Source organism: Heloderma suspectum, chromosome 10, assembly GCF_057233095.1.
Source record: "Heloderma suspectum isolate Gila_16-S chromosome 10, 16-S_ref, whole genome shotgun sequence".
Classification (NCBI taxonomy): domain Eukaryota; kingdom Metazoa; phylum Chordata; class Lepidosauria; order Squamata; family Helodermatidae; genus Heloderma; species Heloderma suspectum.
Window position 1 is genome coordinate 41,495,562 of NC_139467.1, and position 21,127 is coordinate 41,516,688.

A 21,127-nucleotide genomic window follows, 5' to 3' on the forward strand; every position below is an offset into this window, starting at 1 on the left:
AAAGAGTGTTTTAGGGCCAGTTACTAAAGTTAGCCTTTAAACCTTTCATTGCAGGAAGTGAGATTTATTTCTTACATGCACAGAATGGGGAGTATGTTAAAGATTAAAAACAGGCTAGCTAAGATGAATGAGTGTCCCCGCTACTGAGGTAATGTGAGGGGTCACTGCTACACTCCTGGGGATTTTCTCAATGGGAAAACTTTGGGGAAACAAGAGGGAATGGGGCGCCCCACCCCCTTGACTATGTCACTGCCAGGTCACAGAGGCACATCCAGGATTTAATGCCAGGGGAGGGAGGACATTGCACACTGTGGTGAAACCACCAGGGAGCCACTTTCAGTAAAAAAAAGTCAGAGTAAAAGGAGCTTCAGCAAATGCGGCTTTTCAAGAGGGAAGCGGCTGGTTGGCAGTGGATTGGTGACAATGTCATTGTCATGAAGGAACTCAAACTGCTCTAACTTCGCACTAAATCGTCCATGAAGACAGATGTGCCTAAGCCTGTTATTTTGTGTCCCACGGTCTTGGATGATGGAGAGGTTGCAGCCTTCTTCTGTTTGACAACCCATTTTGGTATCATATCCCCCCCTCAGTCTTCTACTCTCAAGGCTAAACATAACCAGTTCCTTCAATCTTTCTTTATAGGACTTAGTTTCTAGTCATCTGATAATCTTTGCTGCCTTCTCTGAACTTTTTCCAGTTTATCAGAATCCAGAACTGAACACATTATTCAAGGTGAGGTTTAACCAGTGCAGGGTAGAACTACGAGTTCTCATGATTTTGAAACTATGCTTCTACTGATGCAACCTAAAATTGTATTTGCCTTTTTTCCAGCCACATCACACTGTTGACTCATATTCTGCTTGTGATCAATTACAACTCCAAGATCCTTGTCACATATATTATTGCCGAGCCAAGTTACCCCTCATTTGATTTTCTGGAATATCAGAATACAATTTCCTATTCAGCAACAGTTGGTAAAAGTAGGTCTCTCTCTCTCTCTCTCTATTCCTTTTTCCCTTATTGTCAAGAGTCTGAAGTTTACAGAAGTATTTTACTTTGCTCCCTATGTTTTAGCTCATTCAGAGAAAGGAGTGAACCCCTTCCCTTGCCCTGATAAAGTGACGGCAAGCCAGCACAGACTAACTTTCTGTGCCACAACTTTGTGTTTGGAGGCAAGCAAGATCCCATCATTGCAGTCATTATTTCTAATTGCAGCCCTTGTTTTTTCTAAACAAAAGCAGCGAAGCTGGATGTTAAACAAAGAGTTGTTGCCATTCTACAAATGTTTGCCACCATAGAGTCCATTTGCTAAATGGACAAAAAGCATAAATGTATTTTGTAATCTGGCAGATATAAACATGGCTTGTGAGCCAATGCGTTGAAATGAAAGTGAGCCAAATACCAATTAAGAAACAAGGCATCATTTATTTAAATAAAGAGGATGGCGAGCCACTGGGAAACGCTGCCCAGATGAAGGACAGATTCTCCACTACTTAACCTCCTCTAGACAAGGGGGCATGCCTCACGTAATCTGCTGCTGCCATGGGAAACTCACAATCCCTCCATCCTGGAGAATTTTGAGTCTTAAAAAAATGGATGGTGGAAGGGACTAGGTGGTAACATACACAGCTTGTACTGCAGCCAATTCTAGTTTCCAAAGGGAAGTAATTCAAGGCCTGAAGAAACCTCCCTCTGGGTGGGAACAAGATTTGAGGGGTGGAAGGGAATTCTTGACCAGAAGGCAGATTTTAATCCTCCCCCCCCCTACTGTTGCATATAAGGACTGGAGGAGTGGGATGTATTGTAGTCACAACAAAATACATGTTTCCCACCTCCCAAAAGATGTTTCCCCAAGGTCTCCCAATTCTAAAGCCTGGTGGTGCCAGCAACCAGAAGTAGGTTTAAGTTTGGATAAAGTTTGTTTGGATGAAAATGAACAATTGTTGCTCCAGTAACATTAAAGAAAAGCCACTGATTCCAATACAAACAAAGGTATAATCCCCACTCCCCTTAATTTCACATTTCATACAATAGAAATGGAAGAAGACAGAATTTTGGCCATTTGAAAAGCATGTAATTACATCACAATACACAAGATGACCCACTGTCCCAAAACAACAACAACAACAACAACAACAAACACCTTTGTGCAACAGTTTTTTCTGCTGATTTTTAGTTTCAGGATCTCTTTAGATTTTCAGCTGCAGAAGACGGAATAGCTAAGACACAAACAGTTCTGATTCTTCAAAACCTGTCACAATTTTCAGCATCCACAATAAAAAACTCTGAATGAATAGTTTATTATTTATTGATTTTGAAGGGAAATGCCTGAAAACAACACTTTTACAGTGCAAGCCTATGTACGTCTACTGAGTTCAATGGAACTTACTCTCAGGTAAGTGTGTAAACACTGGGTAAGGACTAAGCCTCACTGAATGCAGTGTGACTTAATTCTGAGTAAACCTTCACAGGATTGCGCTGTTAGGTGGCAACATTTACCCAGGAGTAATCCTATTAAATTCAGTGGAATTTGCTTCAGAATAGACAGGCATAGAATTGTGTTGTTAGTTATTTTAGAATATTCCCTTCCAAATCCATCCCCCAAGCTTTCTAATTGCAACTAAAAATTGTGCCAAAGAGGGAAATCCACCAGGATGTTTCTCACACGAATCCCACTGAAATGAACAACTAGAGCTCCTCCACATCCTTCAGTACATCCTGGAACATCCCTGTGGATTGTGCCTGTACTGTTGAAAGAATAATAATTCCTAATGGATGGGAAACGTATGGAAGTAATGTGCTAGACCTGCCCATACCAATGGAAAGACTAAAGCATTGTTCTGAAATGTATTTTGCTGACCACAGATGATGATATGAACTTCCCATTAGAGTATGAGACGTACACGCAAAACACACACACACACACACGTTGTTGGTTGTTGTTGTTTTTTTAAAAAAATGCCATCACGAGAGGTTGAACCCCACTGGAGAAAAAAAAATATAGTCAAAATATTAACAACAATGGAAAAATAATCATCCTTGACCAGTTACGAAGACCAGGTCATTGCCTATTCCCAATGGAGTCCTTTTTGGTAAGAAACGGTCTGTGTAGCAGATCTTCAGCCTAAAGGCCCCTTCATGTTTTTGGGTTGGTACATTGGCTGCTCCAGAGGCATCATGCCAAAGCAATCGGAGGGGTTGCAGTGACCTGCTTTCCCAGGAGGCCCTGTAATTCCCGGTGGGCCTGGGATGCCTGGAATACCCTGCTGACCCATAGGCCCTGGAAGACCAAGCTTGCCATACCCTGGTGGCCCTTGGATCCCTGCAGAGAGGAAAGGAGAATGGGATAAAGAGCAGGGGCATTTCATAGGATCCAAAAGTTTTTGTGCTTTCCACTTCCTGAAAAGGTAGGAGCTCCAGGGGAAGCTGTGTTTCCTTATGAGAAGAGAGGACTGGAGACTCATGAGCTATGTATTTACAAATCTAAATGCTAAGCATGATAGGCAGGCAGGCACTTTGCCTCTAAAGTGCTACCAGTTCCCTCCAAAGCAAGAGAATGCTTCTGAGGCCCCCAACCCCAGCCTGGGCCTTGGCAGGTGCCCAGCGATGCCAGTTCTGATGTGGCCCTGCTCCTTCATGCCAGGGAGATGGAAGGCTCTCTTTCCCAAGCACTTCTGTCCTGTCACTCACATCCACACCTTGGTGTGATTTGCTTTCCTGACTCCAAATATCAATCAGCCACCAATGCTCAATAAGGATTCAACTGAAACTAGACAAAAACCTTGAGAAAATGTCATCCCCTCACTGTGGGTGACCAGAGCAAAACTTTTACCCTTTCCTGTACTAAGATGTAATAGCTGAATTCGAATGCATCTTTAACAGTCTATGCAACGGAACTCAACCTTGCATTCTGTGTTAAATAATTTGGAATAAACTACCAACCCTTTGTGGATTAAACTCTCCATTTCACCAAGAAGTACAAATGGAAAGGTCAGAAAAATCCAGCCTTTAAATGACTTTGAATGTGAGTATAATAGGGTGGTTTTAAAATGCTACCTTTTACGTAGCAAAAAGGTAGCTGAAGCCATGCTGTATAAAAGGCTGAAATTTTATGCATACCTCCCTGGGAGTAAGCTTCACTGAATATAGCAGGACATACCTTTGAGTAAATTTGCATAGAATTGCAGTGTTGGAGCTGGATCCAGATTTAGTCATACCTAGAGTAAACCCACTGAAATCAATGGGACTTGAATTAGTCATGACTAGTTTTCAGTTTTCAGTGGGTCTACTTCAAGAATGACTAACTCTGTATCCAACCCCTGGTCTGCAAAAAGACCTGTAATTTTGATCTCTAGGAAGCTCTGAGTGTCTTTTACAAGTCTCAACACTTTACAAGAGCCCATCATGAAAGCAAACATATTAGAAAGGAAGCCTGCCCTTGAGCTTAGAAAGAAGGGGGCTTTACCTTGAGGGCCTGGGGGTCCTGTCTCTCCCATGATTCCAGTCCCTTTGTCTCCTTTTTCTCCTTTGGCACCAGGCTCACCTGTACGAAGAGAAAGAGAATGGAAGAGAATGTTCAAGGCAGCTGACATATCTTTGGCACCTACAGATTTTTCTTCACATATTGAGTATGTATATTGACTCATTCTTCTTCACAAGGTTGCTTATGATGTTGCTTTTTCTGGGCACTGATGTTAAGGCTCCTATGACCTGTGTCTCTTTTGAATGGTTAAATGTAGGTCAGATTCATGCCCAATTGGGACCTAACATGTGGATGGGTGAGATGGAGCAAAGTAGTCCTTGCGTGAAACCCTCATGACAAGACCATGCAGCCCCATGAAGCAAAGGGAACATCCCACAATCCAACTCCTTGAGCTGCCACTGGAATGGGCAAAAACAAAGTGATTTGCCACCCAAGTGCAAGAGACCTTCTGAGCCTGCTTCTCGCAGAAGCAGGAATGAAGATGCTTACCTCTCATTCCTGGCACACCTTGCCGCCCCTCTCTCCCAATCTGTCCAGGCATTCCTGGGGAACCAGGAGATCCTGGTCGTCCAGGTGGTCCGTCTTTACCAGGGGGTCCTGGCCTTCCTGGCTGGGCAGCCAATTCCACTGGGAACTGCATCCTGGAGGTGTAATATGCCATCCGCTCTGCAGGGGGAGACAAAGGGACCACTGTGTTTACTCTGCTGTTGTAAGGATAGTCCAGTTGTCTGGGGACTGTGGTTTGCTGTTAGCAGTGGGGAAGACTGCCCACCTAAGACGAGGGCTTTGTATTTTGTAGCTTGCTGGAAACCAAGGACAGGGGTCTTCTCAATGGTAGCATTCCATTATGAAACACCCTCCTCAGAGAATCTAATGTAAAACTTCCTTCTTTATTTATTAATTATAGCGTCAGATACTGCTTTTCTGAGAAGCTCAAAGCAATATAGAACAACAACAAACATAAATTTTATGTTTTATGTTTTTTTTAATGCCAGGCAAATATATATATATATATATATATATATATATATATTTCCGAGGCATTACATGTTTTAGAGGTGGTCTTAATTTATGGCTTCTGCTGGATTAAAATGATTACTGGTTTTTATGACTGCTGCTTCTGTGATTCTGTAGTATCCTTTTCTTGAATTTTATCATATCTCCTACTATTATTTTAAATTTCGCCTGCCTTGTGAGTCTCGTACTGAAGGGTGGTTTATCAATCCACTGAAACTAGAAAATCAGTAACAGTTGGGTCACATCTAGGGTAATGATGGAGCATACTTCTCCACACACAGAGCCCCTTCACCAACTCATGTTCTTGGGGTTTCTTATTTGGGAGCCATGATAAAAGGCTTATAAAAACAGATGCAAGAACTTTGGTACCTGAAGCAGAGAAGTCAAATGCTACTCCTCACCCAAGCATATACCCTCAGTGAATTACATGGGGCACAACACAACAGGACACTGAGCAAGACTCCATGAGGCTATAGTTTAGCATGACAAGACTGAGCCATGGGGAGCCTTGGGCTCATGCACTTCCTCTGGCACAGCTGTGAATAGGAGGAATATGGAAGTCTTTGCTTCCATTTTCCATTAGCTGCCGTTAAACCTGTCATCCAAACCCTAAACTGTGGTTAATGTTAACTATGGCTTGTTTAAATAAGTCAGCTTCATAACCCATGGTTTGAAGTTGGCTTGTTTCATATAACCATAGTTAATTAACCACAGTTTGTCAGTCAGGATGGCACAATAAATGGAGGTTAAGCAAAATCAGAACTGGAAGTTTTCAAAGACCTTCTTGCTGCTTCACCACAAGAGAAGGGGGAAAGGGGAAGCACGCTTCTGCTTGTTCTCATCACTTGACCCATGCAATGCCCGCAGTACCCATCCTCTGGAATGCTTCCCCATGCCTGGTTTGAGAAGCAGGAACTGCAGCAAGCTTCAAATGCCTCTTGAAAACATATTTCTTTACACAGGCTTCCCCAGACCTGTAATGGACTATGTCACTGCTCTGATTTATTGTTCTCTTTGCTGTAATGATTTTACTCATTATTTTAGATTGTATTATATCATATATGTATTTTAGTGTGAACTGCTTAGAGATTTTCCTATCTTAAATGGTATAAAAGTACTATATAAATAATTAAATACACAAACTATAGTTTAGCATGATGTACAAACTCTCCCACTGAGATGAAAAGGAGCTGCACAGGTCTGCCACTCTGCTCCTCTTAATGGCACCCAGAATTGACCACCTGAGGCAACTGCAACATCTTGCCTCATGGATGGGCTTCCACTGCCAAAAAGATGCACTCCCTCCCCCAATAAAGACAGGAAAATGATAGCTTAACTGGCACAAAGGCCTTGATATAGTACAGTCACAAGATGGCATTTTGGGGGCAGTGGCCAGGCATAACCAAGTTCCATGCCCTTGAATGGAGGTCCCCCCCCCCCGGCAGTGTCTGGTTCCTCCCCCTTTCCCCACATACTTCCCAAGACAGTGACCCAACACCTCTCATTTTCTGCCCAAGTGTTAGCAGTTGTGCTTTTCTGAAGCCCAATACCTTTGCCCAACCCAGTCCCCTGGAAAGCCTGTTACCAACCGTCAAACATTTTGTTCAGCTCTTGCCTGATGAACCTCCGGATTTCATCATAATTGACTATATCTCCCTAGAAAGAAAAGCAAGGCAGAAGTCAGTTACTCTCTGTTGTGGCATAAAAAACACACATATTAATTACAGGGTTCAAGTCTAACATGCAGCCCTCAGAACCACCCCTCCAGGGCCAGCTCCACAAATTGCACCAGCTCTTGCCAAGGTGTGAGCAGTGGGCCCCATAACTATGGTGCGGCTTCACCCCTCAAACATTGGTCACCCTCTTTCCATCTCTTACCATCGTCCCAGGCAATCCAGGGTTCCCGGGGGTACCCGAGGGGCCAGGAGGGCCAGACTGTCCTCTCTCCCCAGAGGGGCCACGTGGCCCCATGGGGCCCATTTCGCCACTCTTTCCTGGCCCTCCTGGCATCCCAGCTCTGCCCTTCTCTCCAGGCTGCCCTCTCTCCCCGCTAGATCCACGCTCGCCCTGAAAGAAAAAGGAACAAGGCGAGTCCATGAGGCATTGTTGCTGGATGGATCTTCCATTCCCATCCAGGTCCTGCTTACCTTCTGTCCAGCTGGTCCTGCAGTGCCTGGTTTTCCAGATGGGCCCTGGTAAGGAGCAAAGAGAAGGAGTGAACCTCGAGAGACATACCCAGCATGCTTTGCTGTCAGTGAGAACTTTGGTTCAGTGCCAGAGTCAACACTGGGATTATTCCATCCAAAGGTGTGGGAGCCCTCCTCCCAGTAACTGACCTGGTGCATTAGCTTTATATGAGCTGCTCCCTAAGAACATAAGAAGAGCCCTGCCAGATCAGACCAAGGTCCATCTCTTCCAACATTCTGTTCACACAGTGGCCAGGCAGCTGCCCGCGGAAAACCGACAACGAAGATGCAAGTGCAACAGTACCCTCCTGCCCATGTTCCCCAGCAACTGGTGTACACAGACATATTGCTTCTTATTCTGGAGGTAGCACATAGCCATCAGAACTAGTAGCCATTGAAAGCCTTCTCCTCCAGGAACTTGTCCAATCCCCTTTTAAAGCCAGTCAAATGGGTGGCCAACATCTTGTGGTATCGAGTTCCACAGTTTAACTCTGCGCTGTGTGAATAAGTCCTTTCTTTTATCTGTCCGAATCTCCCACCAATCAGCTTCATGGGAGGACACTACTGGGTTCTCATATCATGAGAGAGAGAGAGAGAGAGAGAGAGAAAAGTCTCTGCTGTTTGCTGGCTCCCAAGATAGTGAGAGCAGCAGATAATGGGGGAGTGGGAAGCAGTCTCAGCGGCAGCACCTGGGACTACATGAGGATACCAGCCCCCCCCCCCCCCCGGGTTGATGCCGCTCTCCACAGCAACCTTTAGAAACTTTTTATAGTAGTCAGGAGCTGTTTTGAACTGCTTGTGTTTTATTGTATACTGATAGTAAAAAGCTTCCGTAAGAATATTCACTTCAATTTTATAGCATTGACAACCAGTCATTTGCAAAAATAAGAATATTAAAGAGGCAATTAGACAAATTCACAAAGGGCAGGTCATATCCACAGCTATAACCCGTGACAGCTAAACAGAGCCCCCAGTTTCAAAGGCAGCACACCTCGAAATGGCAGTTGCTGGGAAGCAAACCAGAAGCCTAGGCTGTCTCCGCCATGTCCTATAGATGGGCTTTGCAGAGGCACCTGGCCAGCCAGTCCTGGAAACAGAATGCTGTCAGATCAGATGAACCCACCTTGGTCTGACCCAGAAGGACTCCTCTTGTGTGCATCGAACATTTCCCTGCTCCTGCCAGCCACGTGGAGCAGGCTGGGGAAACGCATGGCATCTCAACATGAGCTGAGTAGTGCTCAATGCGACACCCAGGGCTGGGGGTTTTGGTGGCAACCCTGTGTGACCATTTTGTGCCATGTAGCACCATCTTAAAGGACGGAGCTTTATGCTAACAGTCTCAGAAAGCAAAGTTTATGGTGGGTGCCCCCTAGCAACCCAGCCAAATGTTGGGAAAGATGCTTCCTTTCACCCCAATCTAGCCCCACAGTCATGCCAGTTTCATTGCGCCCAGCAGTCCTGATGTAGAGGCAGAAGGATGGGGTGGAGGCAGAGGGATGCAGGCCTCTTTGGGCACAGCCCAGGCAAAAGGGGGAGGGGAGTTGTTCAAGTACATAGATAACAATGGCTGCACCTCTTTGCCAACTTGTCCATCCATGCCTGACTCACCCTAGGAATCAACAGAAAAGAAAAGAAACAGTGTTATTCTTAATACTCATAAGCGATCATTTGTAATGGTCCCATTATATTCTCCTTGCAAAGTAAGCCTGAGAGAGCTTCATGGCTAAACAGGGATTTGAACTGGCATCTCCCAGTCCAAATCCAACATTTAATTTACTGTACCATAATGCCCCCCACCCCCAAACAGGTTGTTCGCATAATTCCTCCTGAGATCAATCCTTCCTGAGGTGTTCCAACTTTGATTTGCCCCACTCACCGGTGGGCCTGGGTGACCTGGTGGGCCTGGCTGGCCTGGAATCCCGCTGAGGCCTCTTTCTCCAGGAGACCCCCTCTCACCCTTCAGCCCCTGGGGAAGAGAAGATTTAGGTATCAGATATGCTAGAGGCAGGTGAGAAGAGGCCGAAAGACTGTCAGGCTCCAGAAATGAAAGGCACTCCCCCCCCAGAAGTATTGGTGGACCATTCTTAAATGTGCTGATTGTCAAAAGGGCAGAGCTCCAAGGTAGGGATGGCATGGGCACCCGATTCAGTCCGGGAATCTGGCGGACCTGCTCCTGCCTGCAACCCCGAGACTTGGTTGCCGAGCCCCTGCTCGCCCCTGCTCAGCAAATGGCCTGCACTCAGCCTGGCAGCCTTGTCGAGCTTCATGGTCTCCATTTTTTGAGAAAGAAAATGGTGATCGCAAAAATGCGCAAATTTGCGCACCCACAAAATGCGCATTTTGTGAATGCGCATATCTGCGTATGCGCGAAATGTGTATTTTATGAGAAATGCACATTTTCGTACACACACTAATGTGTGCCTTTGCAAAATGCACATTTAACACATCAGAATATGCGCATTCACAAAATGTGCATTTTTGTGCATACAAAAACGTGCATTTTTGCGATCGCCTTTTTTTTTTTTTTTTAAAGAAATGGTGACCACAGAGCTTGACGAGGCTGCTGGGGTGAGTGCAGGCTGCTTGCCGAGCATGGGAGGGGCTTGAGCATGGTCCGGGGACCGGTGAGCGGGGGCAGAGGCTGGGCAGGAGTCCAAAGAACCTGGATGGGGGTGAGTTCGCACATCCCTACTCCAAGGTTCCCCCTGCCCACCTCATTCAACCCCCCTGCCTCCGCTGCACCTCCTCTGCCAGACCAGCATTGGTTCTTGTATACGTAGCCCAAAACAGAAGAGAAGATGTTCTCAGGTGCCTGAAAAATTTCTCATTATGCCCAATGTGTTTCTGAAAAGACTTGCCTTCCTCAGGAACTGCTTATCTTGCTCCAAATATGTCAGAAAGAATCTTTCCAATGCTTCCTCTGTTTTAAAATGCCTTCCCCTCTTGCTGCTTTCTTGTGCATGTAGACCAGGTATGGGGAATCTTTTTGAGCCCGAGGAATGCATGCGGTGATGGGGCAGTGGGTTGGGGGCTGGACACCCCCCCTTCCCCCTCATCCCCCCCAAACACACGCATACACACACATGCTCTCCCCTGATCTCTGCTTGCACAGATGGGGAGTTTAAACCCCCCTTTCTGTGTGCTGAGATCCCTTTGAAAGTGGGGATCACGCTGGTAACAGCCAGCATGATCCTGGATTTCAAAGGCTCTTCCAGCTGGTGTGAAGAAGGGCAGACTTGCTCTCCACCCCAGCAGGGAGAGATCCATCTACATGGGGAGGAAGGTATGTGGGAGATGACTTTCCTCATATGCCTTCCTCCCCATTGGCGGTGGTGAGCAACTTGGACATCCATATGTGATGCGCAGCATCCCATTGTAAGACTCATGGGATACAACAGTTAACCTTGGAATATGAGCTCTGCTCCAGGACTCATTCACACAAACACGGTTATGTATGTTCTGAGCTGCTCTTGCAAAATCTCCAATATGAAATTTTACTAAAATTGTATTGCTGTTTGGATGTTAGCTGTCAAGTTTCCGTGGGGCAAGGAAACAAGGAAGAAATGGATCTTCATTATCATAGTGATTAAATGGCAATCTGGCACATCCTGTTTAAAAAAAAAAAAAACCTTTAAAAGGTTTCAGGCGTGTTGAGTCCAGCTGTGATCAGGATACATGTTGAACCGCTCATACAGAACATTCACTGGAATTTTCAACTTCGGTTGAAATTAAAACATCACAAATGATTGTGGGTCATTTTACATGGTGACACTACATTATACATGATGTATTTTACAAGACATTACCAGGAGGGGAAACCTGGATGTGCAGTTTTTGGCAGCAGCCACACCCCTCCTGGAACAACCTTTCTAACCCGAATGTCCTCTAGATGTATTAGTCTACAACTCCCACCAGCCCCAGCCAGCACAGCTACTCCTCATGGGGGAGCTACTCCAGCCCTCTGATCATTTGGTTTGCCCTTTTCTACACCTTTTCCAGCTCTACAACGTCCTTTTTGAGGTGCAATGACCAGATCTGTACATAATAATAATAATATTCCAAGAGTGGTCACAGCACGTGCATTTCTATAAAGGCATCACAATAATGGCAGTTTCATTTGTGGGATCTGAAGGTTCAGCATTTACTTAGCAGATGCCAATGGGGACCCAACAGTGGCAGGAATGATACTCACAACTCCAGCAAGTCCAGCTGGGCCTGGCTGGCCGGGGCTTCCCGGAGGACCCTGAAGAGGCAGAGAAACAGGGCAAGTTGAAGAAGGGGGAAAGAGGACAGAGGTAAGAGAAGTAAATGCACAACCAGGGAGTTTTATGTAGGTATGTCATAACGTTTTCCCTACTTTCAGTTCATAAAAGGGGGTGCCTCCATGGGCAATTTGATGCGAGCTGGCTGCATTTGGAGGTCATCCGGGGCACATGACGTTGTGGCCATCCTGCAGCCCCCCCGGAGCTTTTCGCGGAAAAACTGGATTTCCAGAGACTGCTTAAAGTCTGATTCTTTTCCTTAAGTCGGGTTCTCCGACTTAAGTTGTTGTGTGCATCAACCCCTGCATTTACTTTGGGTATGCTAGCCCTTCCCAGGAGTGTGACTTTCACCGTGACCCCAGTCAAGGGAAGTTTCCTGCCCCTGTCTTTCCTAGAACAAACATTTGTGTGTCTACTCAGAAGTAACTCCCATTGTGGTCAATGAGTCTTGTTCCCGAAATGTGCACTCCTGAAGTTACTGAGATTCCCATGCATGGAAATAGTGTGTTTAGGAGCCTCAAGGCTATGTCAAAGCTGCGTGTCTTTAATATTTGTTTCCTTGCTTTTCAGAAGTCATTCACAGCTTCAACCCTTCACAGCAGCAGGAGCTTCAGGGAAGGGAGAAGGCTGCAGCTGTTTCTTTAATGTTTGCTTTGTCAGCTGTAAGGAAGGACCGGGGAGGGGGGGAGCCTCTTGCATTGGTCAATCAGCCCCTACGAGTCTGATGATGTTCACGCCAAACCCCCCACCCCACCTGGAGGTATGTCCTAAAAACTGCTGAAACTCTAAATTGAAAATGTTTCCAAAACTAACTATATGTTAGAGCTGAATAATCAAGAGTCACCTGTATAGTTCTAAGGCAGCAGGTAAAAAAGAAATATAGAGTTGAGAACCCCGGTGCTCTTTTACTGCAGCTTTGCAGAGTTTGTACGTTTTTCATTCACCCTCTCAGATCACTCATTGAATTGAGGCCTGGGAGACTAGACAGATGTCTGCCCAGATGATCGCATATAATTAGGGATAGCAGAGAATTCTTCCATGGATTCCAGTGAGGCCGGATTCTTTAGAATTGCCTACGTAAATATTTATGTAGGCTAGAACGGCGAAAAATAAAGGAACGCAAATAGCGCCCACTATGCTATTTGCGTTCCCCTTTTCTTTCGCCGTTTTATCTTACGTAAATATTTACGTAAGATAAATTGGCGAAAAATAGGGAACGCAAATGGCGGCTGCCGTAGCCGCCGCCATTTGCGTACACTGGGGTTTTTTTTTTGGGGGGGTAGCCATGATAGGCTATGTAAATTAGGGGTGGACGAAAGTCACTTACCTTTTCTCGCAGCTTGTTCGCGGTGGGGGGGAGCGCTTCGCTGCTCCCCCCGTGAAGTTCAGGCTGGGGGGGGGAGGCTTCCCGCCTCGCCCGGGCGAAATTCAGGCCGGGGAGGAGGCGCCTCGCCTCGCCCGGCCGCGAACGTGGAAGTAAAAAAAAAACAAAAAAAACGCCCCCTGATAGGCTACGTGACGATTCACGTAGCCTATCACGGCTAGATCTGCAAAGTCAGCCGTGATAGGCTACGTGAATCGTCACATAGCCTATCACGGGTGACTTAAAAAAAAAAAAACGCGTACGCGAATGGCGGCCCCCATAGGGAGCCGCCATTCGCGTTCCTTATTTAGTTGCTGTAGTCTACGTAAATGTTTACGTAGACTACAGCGAAAATAAGGGCAACGCAAATAGCGTTGCCCTTATTTTCGCCGTAGTCTACGTAAATATTTACGTAGACTACAGCGACCAAATAAGGAACGGGAATGGCGGCTCCCTATGGGGGCCGCCATTATCCGTACACACTTTTTTTTTTTTTTAAGTCACCCGTGATAGGCTACGTGACGATTCACGTAGCCTATCATGGCTGACTTTGCAAATCTAGCCGTGACAGGCTACGTGAATTGTCACGTAGCCTATCAGGGGACGTTTTTTTTTTTCTTTCTTTTATTGCAATGGCGGGGGCGGCAGCCGGTCGAAAGACTGGCTGCCGCTCCCGCCCCGCTCGAACACCCGACGAACCGCCAGCCGGACCCGCCGCTGGGAGGGACATTCAGGGAAGGTAAGTCCCGTCCCGGGGGGGGGGAGTGCGGGGTGCGGGGGGGTGCGGAGGATTTCTCCCCGAAACTTGTTCGGGGGGCCGAACACGTTGGCGCTCGGCCCCCCGAAGTTTCGGGGAGAAATTCTCCGCCATCCCTACTGTAAATTCTTACGTAGCCTATCACGGCTGCCTGGCTGGACGCAAATGGCGGCCACTACGGTGGCCGCCATTTGTGTCTGCAGCAGCCCGTCTGCGGCCGGAAATCCGGCTGCGGATGGCCCTGACCGGCTGCTCCGCGGCCTGGCTGCGGAGCGGAGCCGGCCATCAGGGATTCTGGGGGGGGGGGAACCGGATTGCCTCCCCCCCCGTCGAGGATTCCGGGGGGAGGGACGGAGCGCCTCCCCCCCCACCATGAAAGGTTCCGCAAAAAGGTAAGTGAATTTCGTACATCCCTACATATAATGCATGGGCTGGGGGTTGATATTTACATCAATGAGGCATGTGGGGGAGGGGAGCTGAGCACCCCCAGCCTTACACCCCTGTACTCTGCTCTGTCAGCCAAGGCATTTTTCACCCAGCCTGTTTCACTTCTGGCATTGGAGCTGAGCTGGGGCGAAGAGGGCCTGACACAACTAGGCATGCCAAGGCAAGGTGAGGCTCAGCTCCTCTCTGCTGCATGCCTCTTCTAATATACCAGACCACTCTGGCTTTATGTGTGAATGTGGCAGTCCTGAATAAACAAACCTGGTTGCCCTCCTCATGCGGTTTGCCCCTCAGTTCAAAGGCAGTTCTATCAGGTGTTTATGTGTGTGTCTCTGTGCATATGTATGTATGTCTGTTTTGTTGTCTGCCCTAAAAGCATATGTTCCCTGTATAGAAGCTTTTGCTTCCAACTAGTGAACAGTGTCACAATTTCAGCTACAGTTACCCTCCCAACAGCCCTGAAAGGTCGTTCCCTGTTGCCACCATGTTACAGATGAAGGGTGAGGAGGTGAAACTTGGCTGAGCCTAAACAATGAGCCCATGGCCAAGACAGAACTCAGATTTCCGAGATCCAACTCTCTAGCAAGCTCTTGGTATCCAAACTGGACACACAGACATCTCTGAGGTTCCAATCCACCTAGGGCCCTCTGGTGACTAAGTCCCATTGAAGCCAAAGGAATGAGTTAGTTTTGCCTTACTGAAGCCACAACATCTTCAGTGGGACTTAGTGATAACTAACTTTCACTGGACTGGGGCCAGAATCTGCAGCTGGAATAAATTATTCAGAGGGGTTCCTAAGTATAGCCATTATTCTTCTGGAATGGGTGGCGGGTTTTTTTGTTTTGTTTTCCAGTTAGCTTGTGTTAAAGCACAACTGCGGATTTTTAAAGAATTATGAATAAAAATAAAATGAGGACGGGAGGGACAGCAAGAAAGGAAAGAAGATGCAGAGAAGTAAGTGTTGTGGCCTTTTGCACAGTGACTCACAAGTATCCACACACCCTGGGATACATGTGCGAAGAAGGAACTGGTTTTACCAGAGGTTCAGATACAGCCTGAGCCCACCTCTGTGGATGCCTCAGCCACACAGCTATGAATCAGTCCATGGAAAGGCCAAGAATAAATATTATGACTTACAATGTTACCAGAAGGACCTTGTCTGCCTTGAGGTCCCATAGGACCTGGCTCTCCCTGGAAGAAGGAGAGAGAGAGAAACATGGGAAAACAGACCAAATACATGTCTCTGTTTAGCAGTCCTTGGAGCACGACATACAGATCTCTTGATGATGCCATCTTATGGCAGGTGGGTGGCTAAGGGCACAACTTAAATAACATTAATTTGTTAGCCTTTAAACACATTTTAACCTTCTTTGTAAACCCATGTGAGATTGACTTAGCTTTGCTGAAGTCGAGGTATATTATGTCTACAGCATTCCCACGGTCCACAAGGGAGGTGACTTGATCAAAAAATGAGATCAGATTCGTCTGGCAGGACTTGTTCTTGACAAATCCATGCTGGCTTCGAGTAATCTCTGCATTGTTTTCAAGGTGCTTACAGATGGCTTGCTTGATAACTTCCTCACTGTTAGAGCAATACGAGAATGGAGCCGATTGCCTGGGGAGGTGGTGGGCTCTCCCACACTGGGGGCGTTCGGGGCGAGGCTGGACGGCCATCTGTCGGGGGTGCTCTGCCTTGGGTTCCTGCATTGAGCGGGGGGTTGGACTCGGTGGCCTTGTAGGTCCCTTCCAACCCTACTATTCTATGATTCTATGACTAGTAACTCCGATACTTTCTTCCCCTGTGGTGCGCACTTGCGCTGTAAGCCACCCTTCTGCGTCACATCTACCCTCACCTTGCATTATGTGATGGTTGGCAAGGCACAAACCCTCTGGGAGGGCCAGCCAAGGGACATCCCCCAAAGCAGTCTTCCCCAACCTGGTGCCCTACAGATATTTTAGACTATAGCTTCCATCAGCCCCAGTTAGCAGGCATGCTGGCAGTTGTAGTCTAAAACATCTGGAGGGTACCAATTTGGGGAAGACTGCCTGAGAGCAACAGTGTTCCCAAGTGCTTTTCCCCCATTGGATTCACTTACCTTGGAGAAACAAGAGGCCTGCACTCAGGGACACTACGAGGGTAGGAGATCGACCAGCGTCTTAGAATTGCTCCTGTTCTGTGCAGGCTGCCAATTCCAGAACTCTTACTTTGTCCCATGAAACGTAATCCAAACCACTGTGAATTGAGCTCACACCGATCTGCAAAGCCCCCCTTTCATCTGCATAACCCCACAGAGTTCCATTTCTGGGTCACATGGTAGCGTGGCAAAGAGGCATGGCCCAGGAACTGCCTTTCTGTGCACACATGGCCCCCGCTGTACTGAGACGCAACACTGGCGATGAAGGGATAGAGGAGCCAATTGTGCTTTAGTGTGGGGGGCTAGCTTTGGTGCCTGGGATTCAGAACAAAAGAGCTCAATCTTATGCATGTATCCCAAGTATGGTCCTGGAACGACAACCCACTTCTGGCTGGATAACTCCGGCCAGAGAGCTTCAGCTATTGGGCAGTACAGAAACAAACAAACAAACAAACAAACAAACTCACCTCGGCACCAGTCCGGCCAGGATTCCCAGGTGGTCCTGGTTTACCACAGTCACCCTAGGAAGTAATACACACAAGATTCATAATGTTTATAGGGAGGACATAAAGCGTTCCACAAAAGATCAGATCATGAGGCTTCGTATCTCTGAGTCATCCTGGTCTAGCAGAACCTGACAGCAGATGCATAGGAGGCTGGACCTGCCAAAATGTGTGAATAAGGTCATTAAGATTAATGGAATATCTCTTGGAATATCTGTGGGATGCTAGATAGGGCTGTAATTAGCAAGTATTCCTAAGCAGTTCTTAGATCTTGGCTTCTGTGCTTTTCATAACTACAAGAACATGCATGATCAATGTAAACAAGAACAATTTGCCATTTTTTGTCAAGCTGGAAACATCTCCTGGAGGTCTGGATACAAGAACCAGCAACATATAGTAGAAGGCTTAGGCTGCAAAGGTCAATTTAAAATGATATCAATTAATGGTCTTGCAATTAATGACAAAGCTTACTTTTTGTCCTGGAAGTCCAGGGTGACCCGTTTTCCCTTTGAATCCCTAGAGGGAAGCAAGAAAAGAGAGAAGTTTAATCTATGGTGTTAGACTAACTCCTGCAGGTGCTGAGCAGTTAAGCTCCAGGCCTACAGCTGTTGCTCCATCTCCCTCCCTTTCAGTGTCACCAACTGACCACAACACCACCATCTCCCAACAACCTGGCTAGGGATGTCAGAGAATTCTGCCACGGATCTCGGTGAGGCCGAATGCCAGTGCATTCGGCCCCTCGAAATCTGTGGCGGAATGGCCTGCCCCCCCCCCCCGGATCCCCCCCGGGACGAGACTTACCTGGGGCGGATGTTCCAGGTGGTGGTAGCTGCGGCGGCGGCTTCAGCGGTGGTGGCTGCGGCGACTGCGGCGGCTGGTCTTCCGAATGGCTGCCGCCACCATTTACAGTCTGGAGGGTTTTTTTTGTTTTTTGTTTTACAGAGACGTGATAGGCTACGTAAAGATTTACGTAGTCTATCATGGCTGGGTTAAAAAAACACACAACGCGTACACAAATGGCGGCAGCTACGGCCACCACCATTTGCGTTCCTTATTTTTGGCCGTCTTAGTCTACGTAAATATTTACGTAGACTAAGATGGCGAAAATAAAGGGGAACGCAAATAGCGTAGCGGGCGCTATTTGAGTTCCCCTTTATTTTTTCCGTAACAGTCTACATAAATATTTACGTAGATTCAGACGGCCAAAAAATAAGGAACGCAAATGGTGGCGGTCGTAGCCGCCGCCATTTGCGCACGCGTTTGTTTTTTTTTTAACCCAGAGCCCTCCGCGGCTGGAAATCCGGCTGCGGACGGCTCTGGCCTGGGCCTGGCCAGCTGCTCCGCGGAGCTGCCACGGAGCATAGCCAGCCGTTCGAGGATTCTGGGGGGGGGAGGAACGGATCGCCTCCCCCCCCGTTGAGGATTCCGGGGGGAGGGATGGAATGCCTCCCCCCCCCATGAACATAATCCGCGGAAAGGTAAGTGACTTTCGTACATCCCTAAACCTGGTTTGCTCTTGTGCCTTTTACAGCAGCCACTTGGTCTGCAGGAATCAGCTAGTGAAGCTTTTCACAGGATGAAGATAAATCCTGCCACCTGTTAATGTCTGCAGACCAAGGTGCTGTTTAAAGCCCAGCAGCTGGGGCTGACTGAAAAGTTGGCAGTCCAGCTGCCCTTGTCAGCACCAGTTCTTTCAATGAAAAAAGTAAACAGGCAATGTGAATGGGTGGATGGGAAGACAGAAGTTCTCAGAGCAGGAACAGAAGCCCATAATCCCTAGGTCCAACATGGTCTACAACTTACCGGAGGTCCCATCCTTCCTGGAGGTCCTGCAGGTCCAGAGTCACCCTGGAGAAAGCCAAGAGTTTATGCCACCGAGAGGCAGAGGCCAGTGCATATCCAAGATTTTGGCTGGGAGGAGAGGGTTAACTGATTCATGGAGTACAGCTCACTGCACAGCTTGTGAAGGAAGCATTCTACACCCTCTCCATCCCACTAGAGGGGTTCATCCTCTTTGCCCAGAAGGGAGGCCAGAGCAGAAAGCCAGGCATTGGACCAAAGTCCAGCAAGCCCCAAACAGGCAAAGTTCTTACTCACTCTAGTGGGTATCAAGGGCTTTTCTACACAAGGCATTTATAATGCCTTCATCATATCCTACTCATGGTTATTTATGGGTTCTTTAGACAGTTTGACTTCGGTATCTAAAGAGCACTTTTGGCAATTTTTTTTTAGAGCAGGGCAAGTGGGATATTTAATTGTAAAAGCAAAGAACCCCCCTTTTGCACTTGTGTATTTGTACTATTCTGCTATACCACAATGGCACCCAGAGGTTATGTAGCGGAAAACCAGGACAGGAAATGCTCTTTATCTAGTACTCGGATCTCAATTTTACGATGAAACCAAAAGTAGATAAAGCGGATTAACAGCTGATTAACAGCATTGTATAGATAAGCTCCAAATCATGGGCAAACCGGAGCCCAACAGTAATTATGGGACACAATATAATTCACAGTGATCTTTTCTACAGGGTCATGAAAAGGTGTAGGGGAAAGAGCTGCCACACTCTGGGGGTTCACATTCTTACCCGTAACCCTGGCTTTCCATCCTTTCCATCTAGTCCCTCCAAGCCAGGTGGGCCCTGAAAATAAAAACAAGTTACATGTGTGCTCATTCTATCTTGTTAAAAATCCAGATTGCATGGCCAACATGTTATATTTATGTACTAAGTTTGGTTTGGTATAACGAATGCTGGAATAGTCAACCCATTGGTGTCATGCTGCACCAAGAAGATGGGAGTGAACTCATCAGCCTATGGAATGAAGGATGGAAAATGAAAGCAGACAAACAGCTCTAAATCATGGTTTGCCTGTTGAACGTTTGGAAGAGCAAACCATGGCTTAGGTTCTAAACCAGGGGTGGGAAACTTTGGGGGCCCCAGAGGTCAATTTCATCCCCCCAGAACCTCCCGGACGTTCTGCACGCACACATTGCACACACACATACATATGCTTCCAGTGGAGGCTGGTGACTCTGATGTGGGGCGGTGCATCCGAGCCGGGTTTCACTCAGAACTGTAAGGAGCTATCCAGGATGTGAACCTACTGACATCAGAGCCATCGGCCTCCACGACACTCTTCCTTTCCTCCCTACACACGCTTCCTCACCCCCCATCCCCATCTCAGCAACTTGGATCATGATTCTGGGGAGGAGGAAGAGGCTTTAACCTCCCCCTCCTCCCAGAGATCATGACTGGGAGCAGATTCTGCTAGGAAATGGGTGTGTGGGGATGATTCGCCTTGCACACTCGATTCCCAGCAGAATTGGATTCCTGCCAGCCCTCTAAAGAGCTGATTGGTGGGCTGGAGAGAGCCCAATTCTGCCACTAAACAGGGCACGTGGGGAAGATGCTCCTTACGCGTCCTGTGTAGCAGAGTGCTTGCATGTGCAGGGGAGGAAAAAGGGAGGCAGGGCACCCAAGGTGGCTCGTGGATCATGTGTTGCCCACCCCTGTTCTAAACTATGGCTAGTGCAAGCTGCAGTTTACTGTGGTGCCAGAACTGTGCTATTTTCTAAGTGATCCAGTGATTCCTAGTGTGTCAGAGCATATTCATGTGCTGTGAGAGGGTCTGAGGTGGGAGCTGAAACATTAAGCCACCTTGCTAGATGCATCCATGACTCTGTGCCCCTGAAAATAACGCGCCCCCGCACCATTGCTCCCACCCCTTCTCTCTCCCTATAAATCAGGGGTCCCCAACCCCTGGGCCGCGGACCAGTACCGGTCCATGGTCTGTTAAGAATCGGGCTGTAGGGGTGTGTGAAACCCCCTTACCTTGGGTCCGCAGGGGTCTGCAGGGGGGGGGAGGCGATCCGTCCCTCCCCCCCGGAATCCTCACTGGCCCTGGCCGGCTCCACTCTGCGGCGAGTCTGCAGAGCTGCCAGCTGGCTCTGGCCGCTGGCGAACTTCTGGCCCCTGGGAT

The 21,127-nt window shown here is 47.6% G+C and overlaps 1 protein-coding gene across 1 annotated transcript in view; it reads right to left on the reverse strand.

The window, feature by feature from the left end:
- Positions 1–1,407: 1,407 nt before the first annotated feature.
- The window catches only part of COL16A1 (collagen type XVI alpha 1 chain), a 162,269-nt gene continuing 142,549 nt past the window's right edge, over positions 1,408–21,127 (reverse strand). Inside the window, exons 58-71 of the mRNA XM_084816361.1 lie at positions 19,735–19,788; positions 18,954–18,998; positions 17,622–17,666; positions 17,115–17,168; positions 15,650–15,703; positions 11,879–11,929; positions 9,563–9,652; positions 9,260–9,295; positions 7,648–7,692; positions 7,379–7,567; positions 7,090–7,156; positions 4,973–5,149; positions 4,466–4,543; positions 1,408–3,322 (exon numbers count right to left, since the gene is read on the reverse strand). Coding sequence (XP_084672487.1) covers positions 3,120–3,322; positions 4,466–4,543; positions 4,973–5,149; positions 7,090–7,156; positions 7,379–7,567; positions 7,648–7,692; positions 9,260–9,295; positions 9,563–9,652; positions 11,879–11,929; positions 15,650–15,703; positions 17,115–17,168; positions 17,622–17,666; positions 18,954–18,998; positions 19,735–19,788 — 1,188 coding nt within the window. The 3' untranslated portion in view covers positions 1,408–3,119. The remainder of the gene's footprint in view (positions 3,323–4,465; positions 4,544–4,972; positions 5,150–7,089; positions 7,157–7,378; positions 7,568–7,647; positions 7,693–9,259; positions 9,296–9,562; positions 9,653–11,878; positions 11,930–15,649; positions 15,704–17,114; positions 17,169–17,621; positions 17,667–18,953; positions 18,999–19,734; positions 19,789–21,127) is intronic.